General features: G+C 43.5%; 1 protein-coding gene across 7 annotated transcripts in view; it reads left to right on the forward strand.

Annotated features, from left to right (window-relative positions):
- SH3BP4 (SH3 domain binding protein 4) overlaps positions 1–8,493 on the forward strand; it is a 42,340-nt gene extending 33,847 nt beyond the window's left edge. For all 7 annotated transcript variants that reach the window (XM_083472830.1, XM_083472833.1, XM_083472832.1 and 4 more), the window contains 2 exons: positions 3,693–3,881; positions 5,218–8,493. In XM_083472830.1, coding sequence (XP_083328956.1) covers positions 3,693–3,881; positions 5,218–5,442 — 414 coding nt within the window. In that variant the 3' untranslated portion in view covers positions 5,443–8,493. The remainder of the gene's footprint in view (positions 1–3,692; positions 3,882–5,217) is intronic.
- The last annotated feature ends 3,882 nt before the right edge of the window (positions 8,494–12,375 follow it).

Below are 12,375 nucleotides of genomic sequence, written 5' to 3' on the forward strand. Positions count from 1 at the left end.
GGGATTGCTGTGCAGTGAAAGCAGCAATCCCTCTTGCTGTTCTGGCTTCTGTGATAGCTGCGCAGCCTGCATTCGCTCCATAAGACGCACACACATTTCCCCTTACATTTTAGGAGGGAAAAAGCGAGTCTTATAGAGGAAAAAATACGGTATTTAAGTACCACCCAGGTGCTTCTCAAGAAACCAGGGTGCCTGAGGTAATGGCTGAGCATCCCCTTGTACATTACTAATAGCACAATCCAAACAATGTCTACTTAGAAGTAAGTTACGATTAATTCAACAAAACTTACTTCCAGGTAAATAAGTTTAGGATTGCAGCCTTGATTGTGTTAGGCTGCAGACCTAAACTTGGAAGTAGCTACCGTTAAGATACAGGGGGGCTTACTTAGGAGTAATCATGATTAGGATTGGGCTGCTATCCATTCTGCTTTCAATGACTGAAGTGCAAATACATGGCATTGTACAATATGCATTTCCTTGCCATTTTTATAAACTTATCTCAGGTGATTAAATCAAGAGACAATCACAGAAAAATCTTTGACTGGATCCCTTCCCCAGCTCAGAGGTGCATTTTTAGGATTAAGTAACCGCAGGTAAATTTCATCTTTGGGTTTTATCCCCCTCCGAAATTTCTCATTAAAACTTTCCTTCAGTGAGCAAGGAAGTGCACTGCAACTGACAAATTGAAAGCCAGGTCTCTCGGGATTTGGGCCTTCTTAATAAAAGCGCTACTTTTTTCATTAAGTAAAAATGACCTTCCAGAAATCCATCTCGTGGAACCAGCTATATAATTATTTTACTTCTTCCTCAAGAGTATAGAAAACTCTGTGTGCTCAGGGAAGTGTTATACAGTAGTTAACCCCCATTTAAAGTTGCAATCAAGCTTCTCCCTTTTAAAAAAATAATGTTTAAAGGAAACTGAACACCCAGTGTCTAAAACCATGAGGCACAACACATGTCCTATACACAATACATGTTGATTGGTTTAATTCCTACAAGAATTCTACCTTAATGATGAAAGCTCTTTTAGAAGATGCTATAAAGTGCAGGGACGCGGGTGGCACTGTGGGTTAAACCACAGAGCCTAGGGCTTGCCGATCAGAAGGTTGGCGGTTCGAATCCCCATGACGGGGTGAGCTCCCGTTGCTCAGTCCGAGTTCCTGCCAACCTAGTAGTTCGAAAGCATGCCCAAAGTGCAAGTAGATAAATAGGTACCGCTCCGGTGGGAAGGTAAACGGCGTTTCCGTGCGCTACTCTGGTTTGCCAGAAGCGGCTTAGTCATGCTGGCCACATGACCCGGAAGCTGTACGCCAGCTCCCTCAGCCAGTAAAGCAAGATGAGCACCGCAACCCCAGAGTTGGCCGCAACTGGACCTAATGGTCAGGGGTCCCTTTAGGAGAGTGTAAAGTGATGGTTGCCTGAAGGGGAATCCTTAGGTTAAGCTGCTGTGATACAGAATGCTGAGGAAGGAAGGAAGTGGGTGTTCAGTAAGGAGTGTGAGCAAAGGACAGGAGGGAGCTCTGCTTTGCCAGTAGGAGTAGCGCAAAAGTTCTCAAAGGCCTGATGGTTGTGTAGTGCCATCAACGCAAATGAATTATCAGATTACCTGGATATTCTCCTTGATTTGGCAGGATGTTAAGAAGTGTACAAATAGGGGTTGTAAACTGGAAGATACAGTGGTACCTCAGGTTAAGTTCTTAATTCGTTCCGGAGATCCGTTCTTAACCTGAAACTGTTCTTAACCTGGAGCACCACTTTAGCTAATGGGGCCTCCCGCTGCCGCCGGAGCACAATTTCTGTTCTCATCCTGAAGCAAAGTTCTTAATCCGAGGTACTATTTTTGGGTTAGTGGAGTCTGTAACCTGAAGCGTATGTAACCTGAGGTACCACTGTACTACTTCTGCCTGCTGGGAAATCAAGTGTTGGAGTTCATGGGGGAGAAAATGCTCTAGAAAGTCAGAAGATGAGTTGGTTGCCCATGTCCTGTAGGCCTGTGAAGCAGAGCAAGAGCAGGGCAAGAAGCCAGACTATTCAAACTCTTTCAATGGCGTTAGGGGACCCCCCCCCCCCGGAAATAGGGCTCATTTCAGGCTTGGTTTTGGAGTTTGGGGGAACATGTAGAAGGCAGCAGGTCTGCCTTAATAAGATTAACTTCCAGCTCCCATCATTTCATACTGAGACATAAGTGTGTGGTGTCCTGACTATCACTCAGCTTTTAATGGCTTGGGGGAAAATACTTAGCGGGGAGAGAATCCGCTTTGTTTAAGAATTGAGGGCCCTTGCAATGGTCCTACCATGCCTAATATGTCCATACCAAAAAAAAAAAAAAAGAGATCCTTGGTGCAGAAACATGTTATCACTCCACTACCTATAAGCTGCTTAATATCCAGTCAGCTATTTGGAAATGAAAGTTTGCCCACTTTTGAGGCATTATCTAAATATTGAAGAGTACATACGTACATTTGAATTACATTCTTCCGGCACTTCTTTTGAAGTGTGGCTTTTGAATTTAAGGTATTCTTCTTTGCTATGCTGCCTGCTGCTTTGGTGTAAAGCAGGAACGTCAGTGAATGCTAAGGAAGAGCATTGCTACTACTGTGAAGTAATAGCCAAGTGCCAGGCAAGTGGTAACTTTAGAGCACACAGAAGAGATCCACAGCCTCTTCCCCCCCAGAAATTGAAATAGTACAATTAGGAGGAATTAAAACTCCTGTTGTCAAATTTGCTAATCCCAGCAGGAGTGTAGTAATCACTTTTAAGAGCATGTGGGCTATAATGTAATTAATGCACATTATTGAAGGCCAGACCACAGGGATTCTCCTGTCTGTGCTGCATATCCTAATGCATAAGCTAGTTTTGCAGTGCCTTTGCACACACGTAATTAAAATAGGATATTTACATTTAATTTAATGGAATAGCAAGGTCCTAGAATAGAATATCAGAATTGTAGAATTGAAAGGGACTCCGAGGGTCATCTAGTCCAACCCCTGGAATGCAGGAATCTCAGTTAAACCATCCATGACAGATGACCATCCAGCCTCTGCCTGAAACCTCCAGTGAAGGAGAGTCTGTTCCACTGTGCATCAGCTCTTACCATCAGCGGTTCAGTTGGAATCTCCTTTCTTGTAACTTGAAGCCATTGGTTCAGGTTCTGCCATCTGGAGCAGAAGAAAACAAGCTTGCTCCGTCTTCCATGTGACAGCCATTTGAAGATGGCTATCATATCTGTTTGACAGTGGAACAGACTCCCTCAAGTCGTGATGGACTCTTATTCATTGGAGCTTTTTAAGCAGAGGTTGGATAGCATCTGTCGTGGATGTTTAGTTGAGATGGACTAGACAATGCTTGGGGCTTTCCAACTCCACGATTCTATGATTCTGTCTTCTCTCGGTCTCCCGTTTTCCAGGCTAAACACACTCAACTCCCTCAACTGTTCCTCATAAGGCTTAGTTTCCAGACCTTTGAACATCTTGGACAAATTAGTTGCACACTTCTATTTTGCTTGGCTTAAGAACTAAGCATTACCTGAACGTACTCCTGTTTGGAGTATCTATATAACCAGACAGAGAGGGGAATATAAATATAAAACAGTAGTGGTTTTTCTCTATCTTCTGATCTCCTACAGAAATGGCCTGATGCTCCAGTGAGGTTGGGTGTCCATGGCTAACCTGACTTGTTCTGCATTCCTTCAGGCCTTGCTGAAAATGGACTGCCAGGGCTTGGTTGTGAGGCTAATTCAGGATTTTGTGCTTCTGACTACGGCTGTGGAAGTGGCCCAGCGCTGGAGAGAGCTTGCTGAGAAACTGGCCAAGGTCTCCAAGCAACAGATGGATGCTTATGAAGCCCCCCATCGAGACAAGAACGGAGCTGTGGATAGTGAGGTAAGAAAGCTGTCATGTAATGCATTCTGGGTTTTGCTGGATGGCTCACTCGGCACTATAGGTTGGAAAAACAGTTTGCTATTATGTACAGCTCCCTTTTTGATCTTGAATGATGACAAAAGTGCACAGCACTTTTTGTTGTATGTTTGCTGTGGTAAAAAAAGGGGGCACACAGGAAGAAATGCCTTCCGCCTTGAGTGTTCTTCCTCTTCCATGGTCTTGCAGGTGTCGTATTTATCGCAAAAAGGTATCAAAGTGAAATGGCTCGCTCTTCCTAGTACTTACAATCTGAATGCCGGCCACCCTCAGATTTAATCTGTTTTCCATGTTCACATTTAGCTGGAGTGGTTCAACAGAACAGGGAAAGTTGGCACACACAGCACTGGGTGTTTCTTTCCGTCCAGCTAACTATTGCCACTATTTGTAATGTTGAAAGAGTTATTGAAAACCTCTCAGTACTTACAAGAATACCGAGCCATTTGTCAGCTGAAAAATCGAGTTAGACCCAAATTTGCAGCACACTGAGCATCTAATTTGACAGCAGTGTTTCTGGACTTAGTGTGCTGTGTCTGAGACCTTTTCCTTATTCTGTCCTCTAGCGTTTGGTTCTGCGGGAAACCCTTTAATAAAAAGAAATGTAGCTTAGCCTACTGCAGTATTTCTCATAAATTTGTTCTGATATGGTTTATTCTAGGACTGAAATTCCTGCCTTTCTTTTGGTCTAGTTCTCATTGAAGTCACAGCTGGTGTAAAGGCTGTGCCACTTCAGCCTGTATGTGTTGATTCACATGGATGAATATCTTAGGTACCGTATTTTTCACACCATAGGACGCAGTTTTTCCTTCTTAAAAACTAAGGGGAAAAGTCTGTGCGTCCTATGGAGTGAATGCAGGGGGGGGAGGCAAGCAGGAAAAGCCCCCCCCCCCCAAAGCTTCGCGTGGCTCTTGCGGACTTTTCCCCAGGAGGGAGAAGGGACTGACACGGCCAGTCAGTCCCTTCTCCCTCCTCTAGAAATCCAGTCGTGGGAGGCTGCGTTAGGCTAAAGAGGAAGCCCGGGCAGCGAGTGCGATCCAAATATGTTTTTCCTTGATTTCCCCCTCTAAAAACTAGGTGCGCCTGTGGTCTGGTGCGTCCAATAGAGCGAAAAATACGGTATATATTTCAGGATTTTTATCCCACGTGTGGTCCAGTTATAAGAATGAGACAGCCCTTGCTCTTGGGCCTACAAGAGACTGCAGAGACGGTGTACACAAGATGGTTTGGTTTGGCTGACATAAATCCTCGTGGCAGAGTGGTCTTGTATACTGTGTTAATGCTGGTTTCTTGTCTTTGGCAGGCAATGTGGAAACCAGCGTATGACTTTATGCTCACATGGAGCAATCAGATGGGAGACAGTTATCGCGATGTGACACAAGAGCTGCACATTGGCCTTGACAAGATGAAAAATCCCATCACAAAACGCTGGAAGCATCTCACTGGAACACTAATTTTAGTCAACTCCCTGGAGATTTTGAGGGCATCTGCCTTCAGCCCACAAGACCATGATGATTATGCTATATGAAGGGGAGCCCGAACTTCTCGATGCTTCTTATTTGTATGTTTTTAACTAAAACACAGTGGGAAGACACTTCTGCAAAGCCAAAGTTTTGAGCAATAGTTTCTGTGCTCAGACTGCAAACTTCTTATTGTTGCCTCTCCCTGGTGCAGAAGACACTCAAGACTCTTGTTTTCTATGCTCTGTGGTTGACAGCTTTTCTTAATTTGTAACATTCAAAATGGAACTTTTTTAGGCATTTGCAGATATCAGCCTTGAAAGTTGAAATTACTTTGGAGAGCTACCATTTCTGTGTAACATGAAACACATTTTTGCCCCCTTTAAAACTATCATTCCTCAATGAGTCATTGATATGCATTAAAGTGAAGCACAGTCAGGCATCTTGCAAGCATTTGCAATTTCTAATGTGCCGCTCTGAAAACAGTTTATACATTCGTGTGCTAACACACCCACCCCCCATCCAGTGATCCTATCAGTCTTATAACGACTCTCCATGGTTCGCTTTTATGTACACCTTTTTGTAAGGAAGAAAAAGCACACTTCCTCCCCCACCCCCACTGAAGTGATTTTGTTACCTAAAATTTAGGACTGTGTGCTAGTGCCCAAGCTGCTTCAGATCTATGAGTAGAAATAACTAGAAACAATTTCAGATTATAGGACTGATCCATCCCCTTTCACGTTTTAGAAAATTGTAATGGATACCATTTATGGTCAAATAGCATTTCACAGGTTCATCCTCTAACAGTGGTGTCTTGACTATCTCTGCTGGCAGGTGACTCTCACCAGAAGTTTACATTGTATTATTTTAAATGCAGAAACAAGTATTTGATAGTGGTTCTTAAGTGTGCCATTGTTTAAGCTGAAGTTTTAGGATTAGTTCTTTCGAGGGTCATTGCCCTGTATTGAGGCTGCTCCGCTTGAAGCTCACATGACCGAATGTGTCTCTATTCCACACATTCTCTGGATGCAGAAAACTGGCTCCTCAAAGGGAAGCCTATAATCCGCTCCCCCTCCCCAAAACACATAGAGCAGCCGCCTGCAACCTCTGAAGGTTCTTGAGCTCCATCAGCCTTAGTGCACATAGGGATGGTGGCAGTATAGCCTCAAACATCTGGAGGACCACAAGTTGTGAAGAGCAACTTACCATGTGAGGCCCTGCATGCAGTCTGAAGTATTTTCAGCCTAGACACATTTTCCACCTTAAGTAAGAACTAGACCTACCTCTGATCAGGTGCCTAGTTGGTCACTCAGAAATGCTTGACTTGACAGCACTCTCTCATTGTGTTCCCAAGGGTATTCTGTTCATTTATTAGCCCTTAGGTCACTGGGATTCACCTTATGTGCTGTATGAGCATTCAAGAGCTGATGATGTCATGTACTATATAAAGCTATAGAAAGAAGTCTAGTTGTACAACTTTCAAATGAAGGTTTTTGTGAAGCCCTTTAAGTCTACCTCTTAATTCCAAAATACTTCATGTGGGAAGTGTTTTCATTTTTTCTAGTGTGTGAATTGGTTTTTTGCAAAAGAGATTTTCATAACACATTTACTAAATTTCCCAAGGCACTGTTGAATATTAAAGGGAACGTGATCACTATTAGTAATGTTTTAGACCTGTTTTCCCATTTTAGAAACATGTCACAGCTTTGTTCTTTGGAACAAGCTGACCTTTTAAGCAACTTGGGTTATACAACACAACTTTCCTATCAACAGTTCTAGAATTTGAAGAAAGCATGATCCAAGCTTGTTGGAAAGGTGTTCCTATTGTTTGCGTACATGTTTAATTAGTGAGGAAAGTGCTTGTCATTTATTTGCTTTCTTAGCCGGCTCCTTTTAAATGTCCTCCCTACGTACTTTCCTACTCTGTCTAATGAAAAGCACCTTAAACTTGGGGTTTTGTTGCAAGAGATTGAAGCAGATTCCTATGCAAGTGTTCACATCACATGTTTGAAGTTGGTTAGGCTAGTGGTATTATCCCGTGCTCATGGAAGTCATTTTTCCAAAGCATGTTTGTTTTTCTCTCTTGACAAAACCAGAATCTGCACATGATCCTGAGTAGCATGTTTGAGTGTAGGGAAGGAAAAACAATCCCCCTTGTATTGTAGCCCATACAAAAATATGATGCAAGATGGCAAGCCAGAGCAGTTAAGAGTAAAATATTTTTAATTGGCCTGGGGGGTGGGGCTTCTCTTTCATTGTGATATTTTTCAGAAATAAAACAAGCCCATGGAATGGTTAGTCTCTCTCTAGATACACGGAAACCTGAGGGGAATAATATTGCACATGATAGTCTAGGCTCCCCACAGATGGATGGGGATGTGAGAATGCAGGTCTGCTCCTGTGTATAAATGTTCTCACTGTACGTGCGCAATCACTGAGCTAATGATAATGTGTTCAAGGTAGCCTTATTCTGCACCTGCCTCTGTGCCAGACGTGAAACTTTCATCCGTGAAACTTGGTTACAGTGATTGTGGACTCTACAGATTCAGTCACAGAGTTAGTTTGTACTTCTGTGTCTTGTAAGAGCAGAATCGAGCCACAGCAATGAGATTTTAATCAATTTTAACAGTGGGAGTTTAAAGCTGGCTATTGGGGGAGAGTTCATTTCCATAAATTGGATGAAATATTCCATGAGATTTTTTTTGGGGGGGGGGGAGGCAGGGAAATGGTCTGGTTTGCCTTTTTCTGCCATTTTTATCAAACTACCTCAGGTCTTACACACTTTTTCATGTTTTGACTTAAAGTCTAAAAGCTCCCCTGGATGTTACTACACACCACCAACACCTATACTATCAAATCACAACAGCAGCTTTTCTAGATTAGTTTGATGCAATTGCTGCATGACTGATTTTCTGTTTTGACTAAAAAAAAGTCAGGTCCTAGCACATAGTTGGAGTGGTTTGTATGTTCAGCCAAATGCCTTTCACTCAAAGTATGTCCTTACATTGTAAGCTCGCTTTGGATTTTACATTAATACACTGTACAAGTAGTTTGTTGTACATTTTTTAAAATAAAAAAAAACTTGTCGAAACTACAATTAAAGCAGATATTTGAACACTGCTTTGTTTCAGTGTGATTCATTTTGGGGGAGCTTGACTCAGACTTTTGTGTGTTTGTGCTTTGAAGCAGTGACCACTCTGCATATTCTCATTGAACTTTCACATCAGATGTAGATTTTAGTCATTGTGAAGGCTGGAATAAAAACTATTGCAGAGACACTTTCTGGGGTGGTGTCAGGTTCTCACCAGAACTGAATGGGCTCAGATGTTCCAGTTCCCACCTAAAAGCTTTCTTCCCCTAGCATCAAGAAATATACCCAAGAAGTATGACTTAAATCAATAGGAACAAACATTCATTGAACATTCATTGAACAGGTAACTTCCTCTGTGTCAGGCGCAGCAGTTCAACGCCACTGCTTACAACTTTGAGCTCATTTCCAAAAACAAGGCATGCCAGACGAATCTCATTTCCTTTTTTGATAAGAGTTACAAGCTTGGTGGGTGTGGGGGAATGCTGTGGGCGTGGTTATCTTGATTTCAGTAAGGCTTTTGACAAAGTCCTGTATGATATTCTTGCAGAGAAGCTGGTAAGATGTGGACTGGACGAGAGAACGGTTAGGTGGATTGTAGCTGTTGACTGACCACCCAAAGAGTGACAACCCTCATTCTGGGAAAGTGACAAGTGGGGTGTCGCAGGTTCTGTCCTGGGCCCCTTTTTGTTAAACAGCTTTATAAATGACTCTGATGAAGGTCTTGAGAGGAGACTCATTCCATCTGCAGATGACACCAAACTGGGAGGGGTAGCCAGTGCCGCTGAAGACAGAATCTGAATTCAAGATGACCATGAGAGATTAGAGAACTGGGTCAAATCTAACAAAATGAATTTCAATATGGATAAATGTAAGGCAGATGGGGGACACCTGGCTTACTAGTACTACATATGAAAATGATCTATGGGTCTTAGTGGACCTGAAACTGAACATGAGTCAACAGTGTGATGCAGCAGCAAAAAAAGCTAATGCTTTCTAGGCTGCATCAACAGAAATCTAGCATCCAAATCAAGGGAAATAATAGTACCACTCTTTTCTGCCTTTGTCAGATCACACTTGGAGTACTGTATCCAGTTCTGGGTGCCTCAGTTTAAGGAGGATATTGACAACTGGAGCATGTGCAGAGGAAAGTGATCAAGATGATCAAGGGTCTGGAAACCAAGTCTTATGAGGAATGAAGGAGCTGGGTAAATTTAGCCTGGAAAAGGGGACTGAGAGGAGATATGATAGCCATCTTTAAATATCTTAAGGGCTGTCGCATGCTTGTTTTCACCTCCTCTGGAGGGTAGGACTTGAACCCATGGCTTCAAGTTACAAGAAAGGAGAGTCAGACTAAATATCAGGAAGAACTTTCTGACAGAGAGAGCTGATGGACAGTGGAACGATCACCCTTGAGAGGTGGTTGGAGGCTTTTAAGCAGAGGTTGAATAACTCTGTCATGAATGCTTCAGTTGAGATCCCTGAATTTCAGGAGGCTGTACTAGATGGCTGTTGGTGGACTGGGTGCCCTGTGGTTCACTCTAGGAGCAAAGAGACCTGGATTCAAATACCCACTCAGCCATGAAGGTTGTTGGTGATCTTTGATGAGTCACTCTATCTCCTCCCACAAGCTTGTTTTGAGGATAAAGTGGGCAAAGGGCACACTGGTCGGAATCTGCAGAAGTAGAAAATTAATTGAAAGCAGTTGTCATCTGTAGTGCACCAGGTGGCTCTCTGCTACAACCTACCTGCCACTTACAATGAGGATGGGCAACCTGTGGCCCTTCAGCAGAAGTGGGGCTCCCAAATCCCTTTAGCCCAGCCCACATGACCAGCAGTCAGCGATGATAAAAACTAGCCAACAACATAGGGAGGCACAAAACTTCCCATTCCCTAGCGGACTCACACAGTTCAATAAAACTGGTGTGTCTGTCCTATAGATGGTCTTGAACTCTGGCATGTTCATAATGCAGTTCCACAGGTGGGTATCTGTGTTGTGATGTGCCCAAGGGAACGGGGGCAATTGGCAGGCCCATCTGGTTCCAGCCCACCGGCTGGTTGCTGGTTAACTCCAGTCCTTGGTTCTGCATCAAAACTGCGACTCAGAGCTTCACAAGCCTTTCAGAAGCTGAGCATGCAAGTGAGCAGAGATAACAATCTCTTCCCGACGGAAGGGCTGACAGAGGCATATGTAAAGCATATTTACAAGCAGTTTATTCAGCATAGATCAAGACAAAGAAAACATGGCCGCTCTCCTTCATGTCGAAGAGCAAGAAGCATAAGGCAAAAGCTATACACAAACGGAAGTTCCCAGCAAGCTGTGCTGGAATGTAAACAGACATGTGACATACAACAACTCCACACATCTGTTTAGGTGAAACGGAACATCGATATCCTAGCAACCTGTACCTGTCTTTGTCTTGGGTTCAGCATTTCGCTTACAACTAACACCACCTCTGCTTCTGTTTCCCAACAAGGGAGCAGTCCTGACAGCAAGATAGCAGGTACAGGCAACTTCTGTAAGCAGAAAATAACATTCTACAGTCATGATCTTTTTTTTTAACGCCTGCCTTTTCTTGTTAGAATATAAGACCTGGACAATGCTTCAGGGGGCAGTATTAAACTACTGTGTCCGGTCATTGCAAGGAGGCTCTCTGCGCCCCATGTGTGCCCTGTGCCCCCTCCAAAACCACTCCAGAGTTTAGAGGGGACTTTGGGGAAACTGTGGGATGAGAGGGAGGAAGTCCTGTTGTGCAAATGAAAATCCTTGCAATGAAGGGTGCTATATTGTGCTACATTGGGTACCACCCACCATATTTTAGTTCCCAGGAAATCTCAAGGATAGTTATGGGGCTATCCAGTCCACATTATCATATGTGTAGACCTTTGTATTCTGAGCTGTTTGTTAGTGTACGTGCTGGAGATGTGTGTGAAAGCTGTCAGGGCTTTGTGGCTTATTTTCTGTATGCGGATAGCTTACTTATGAAAAATGATTAATTAGGGTTAGGAACTGAGTCCTGGATTACAACAAGAATCCATAAGCTTCTTTTGTAATGCATTGTATTGCATTGCAATCCTTTAATCCATAATTAAAATTAACAATTGGATATGTTGGACATAAACCACGAATCAAAATTAAGCCACATTATCCGTATTGCTCTAAAGATTTGCTCTTGGGGCTTTTATGCTGAAAGAATTATATTATTACCCTTTTCTGCTGGTATAGTCACTATGGCTTTTTCTCTTGCTCCACATGGACTTGAGCTGCTGCTTTCTGGAGGCGGCAGGAGGGGGAGGAGTTGTGAATGTGACCGTGTCACAGTGGCAAGTACCCAATCTGACTTGACAAGGCAATGCCCCCGGAAGGGGCAAGGGTAGCCAGTCCCTGCATTGCGCTGCCCTCACTCTGGGTGGGGAGGAACGGAAATGCAGCTACTCTTGTGCTGCTGTCACCTTCTAACTAAAACGGGTAAAACTTCACAGCTCTGTTTGAAGCCTTCCCTCAATGCTCGTTTCTTTAGCTGCCTGCAGCTCTGAGGGCCTGGCCTTGCTGACTGCAAATCATGGGTTCATCACATTTTCTTTAACCAAAATAACCGACTCCTTATTTGCTTTTAAGTCCAGCCAGTACACGTAGTTGTAGCATAAATGAAATGAGCATGCAAGAGTATTCCTTGGTTTGATGAGGGCTGGGTGTTTGTCCTTGGCATGAAAGCATGTGGCGTTCCATGGGAGCACCCACATTTTTAATCTGACACGCCAGAAGACTTAAGAGAGGCTGAGTTTGCATATAATGGAGCATTCCACTTGCCCCTGCTGTCTACAAGGAGGGTGGCAAATGTACTGGAAGGATGCAGCAAGGGGATGTAAATAGTTATGCATGTACACACTGAGAAACACACTGAAAAGGATG

This window comes from Podarcis liolepis (genome assembly GCF_965112155.1).
Source record: "Podarcis liolepis genome assembly, chromosome: 1".
Classification (NCBI taxonomy): domain Eukaryota; kingdom Metazoa; phylum Chordata; class Lepidosauria; order Squamata; family Lacertidae; genus Podarcis; species Podarcis liolepis.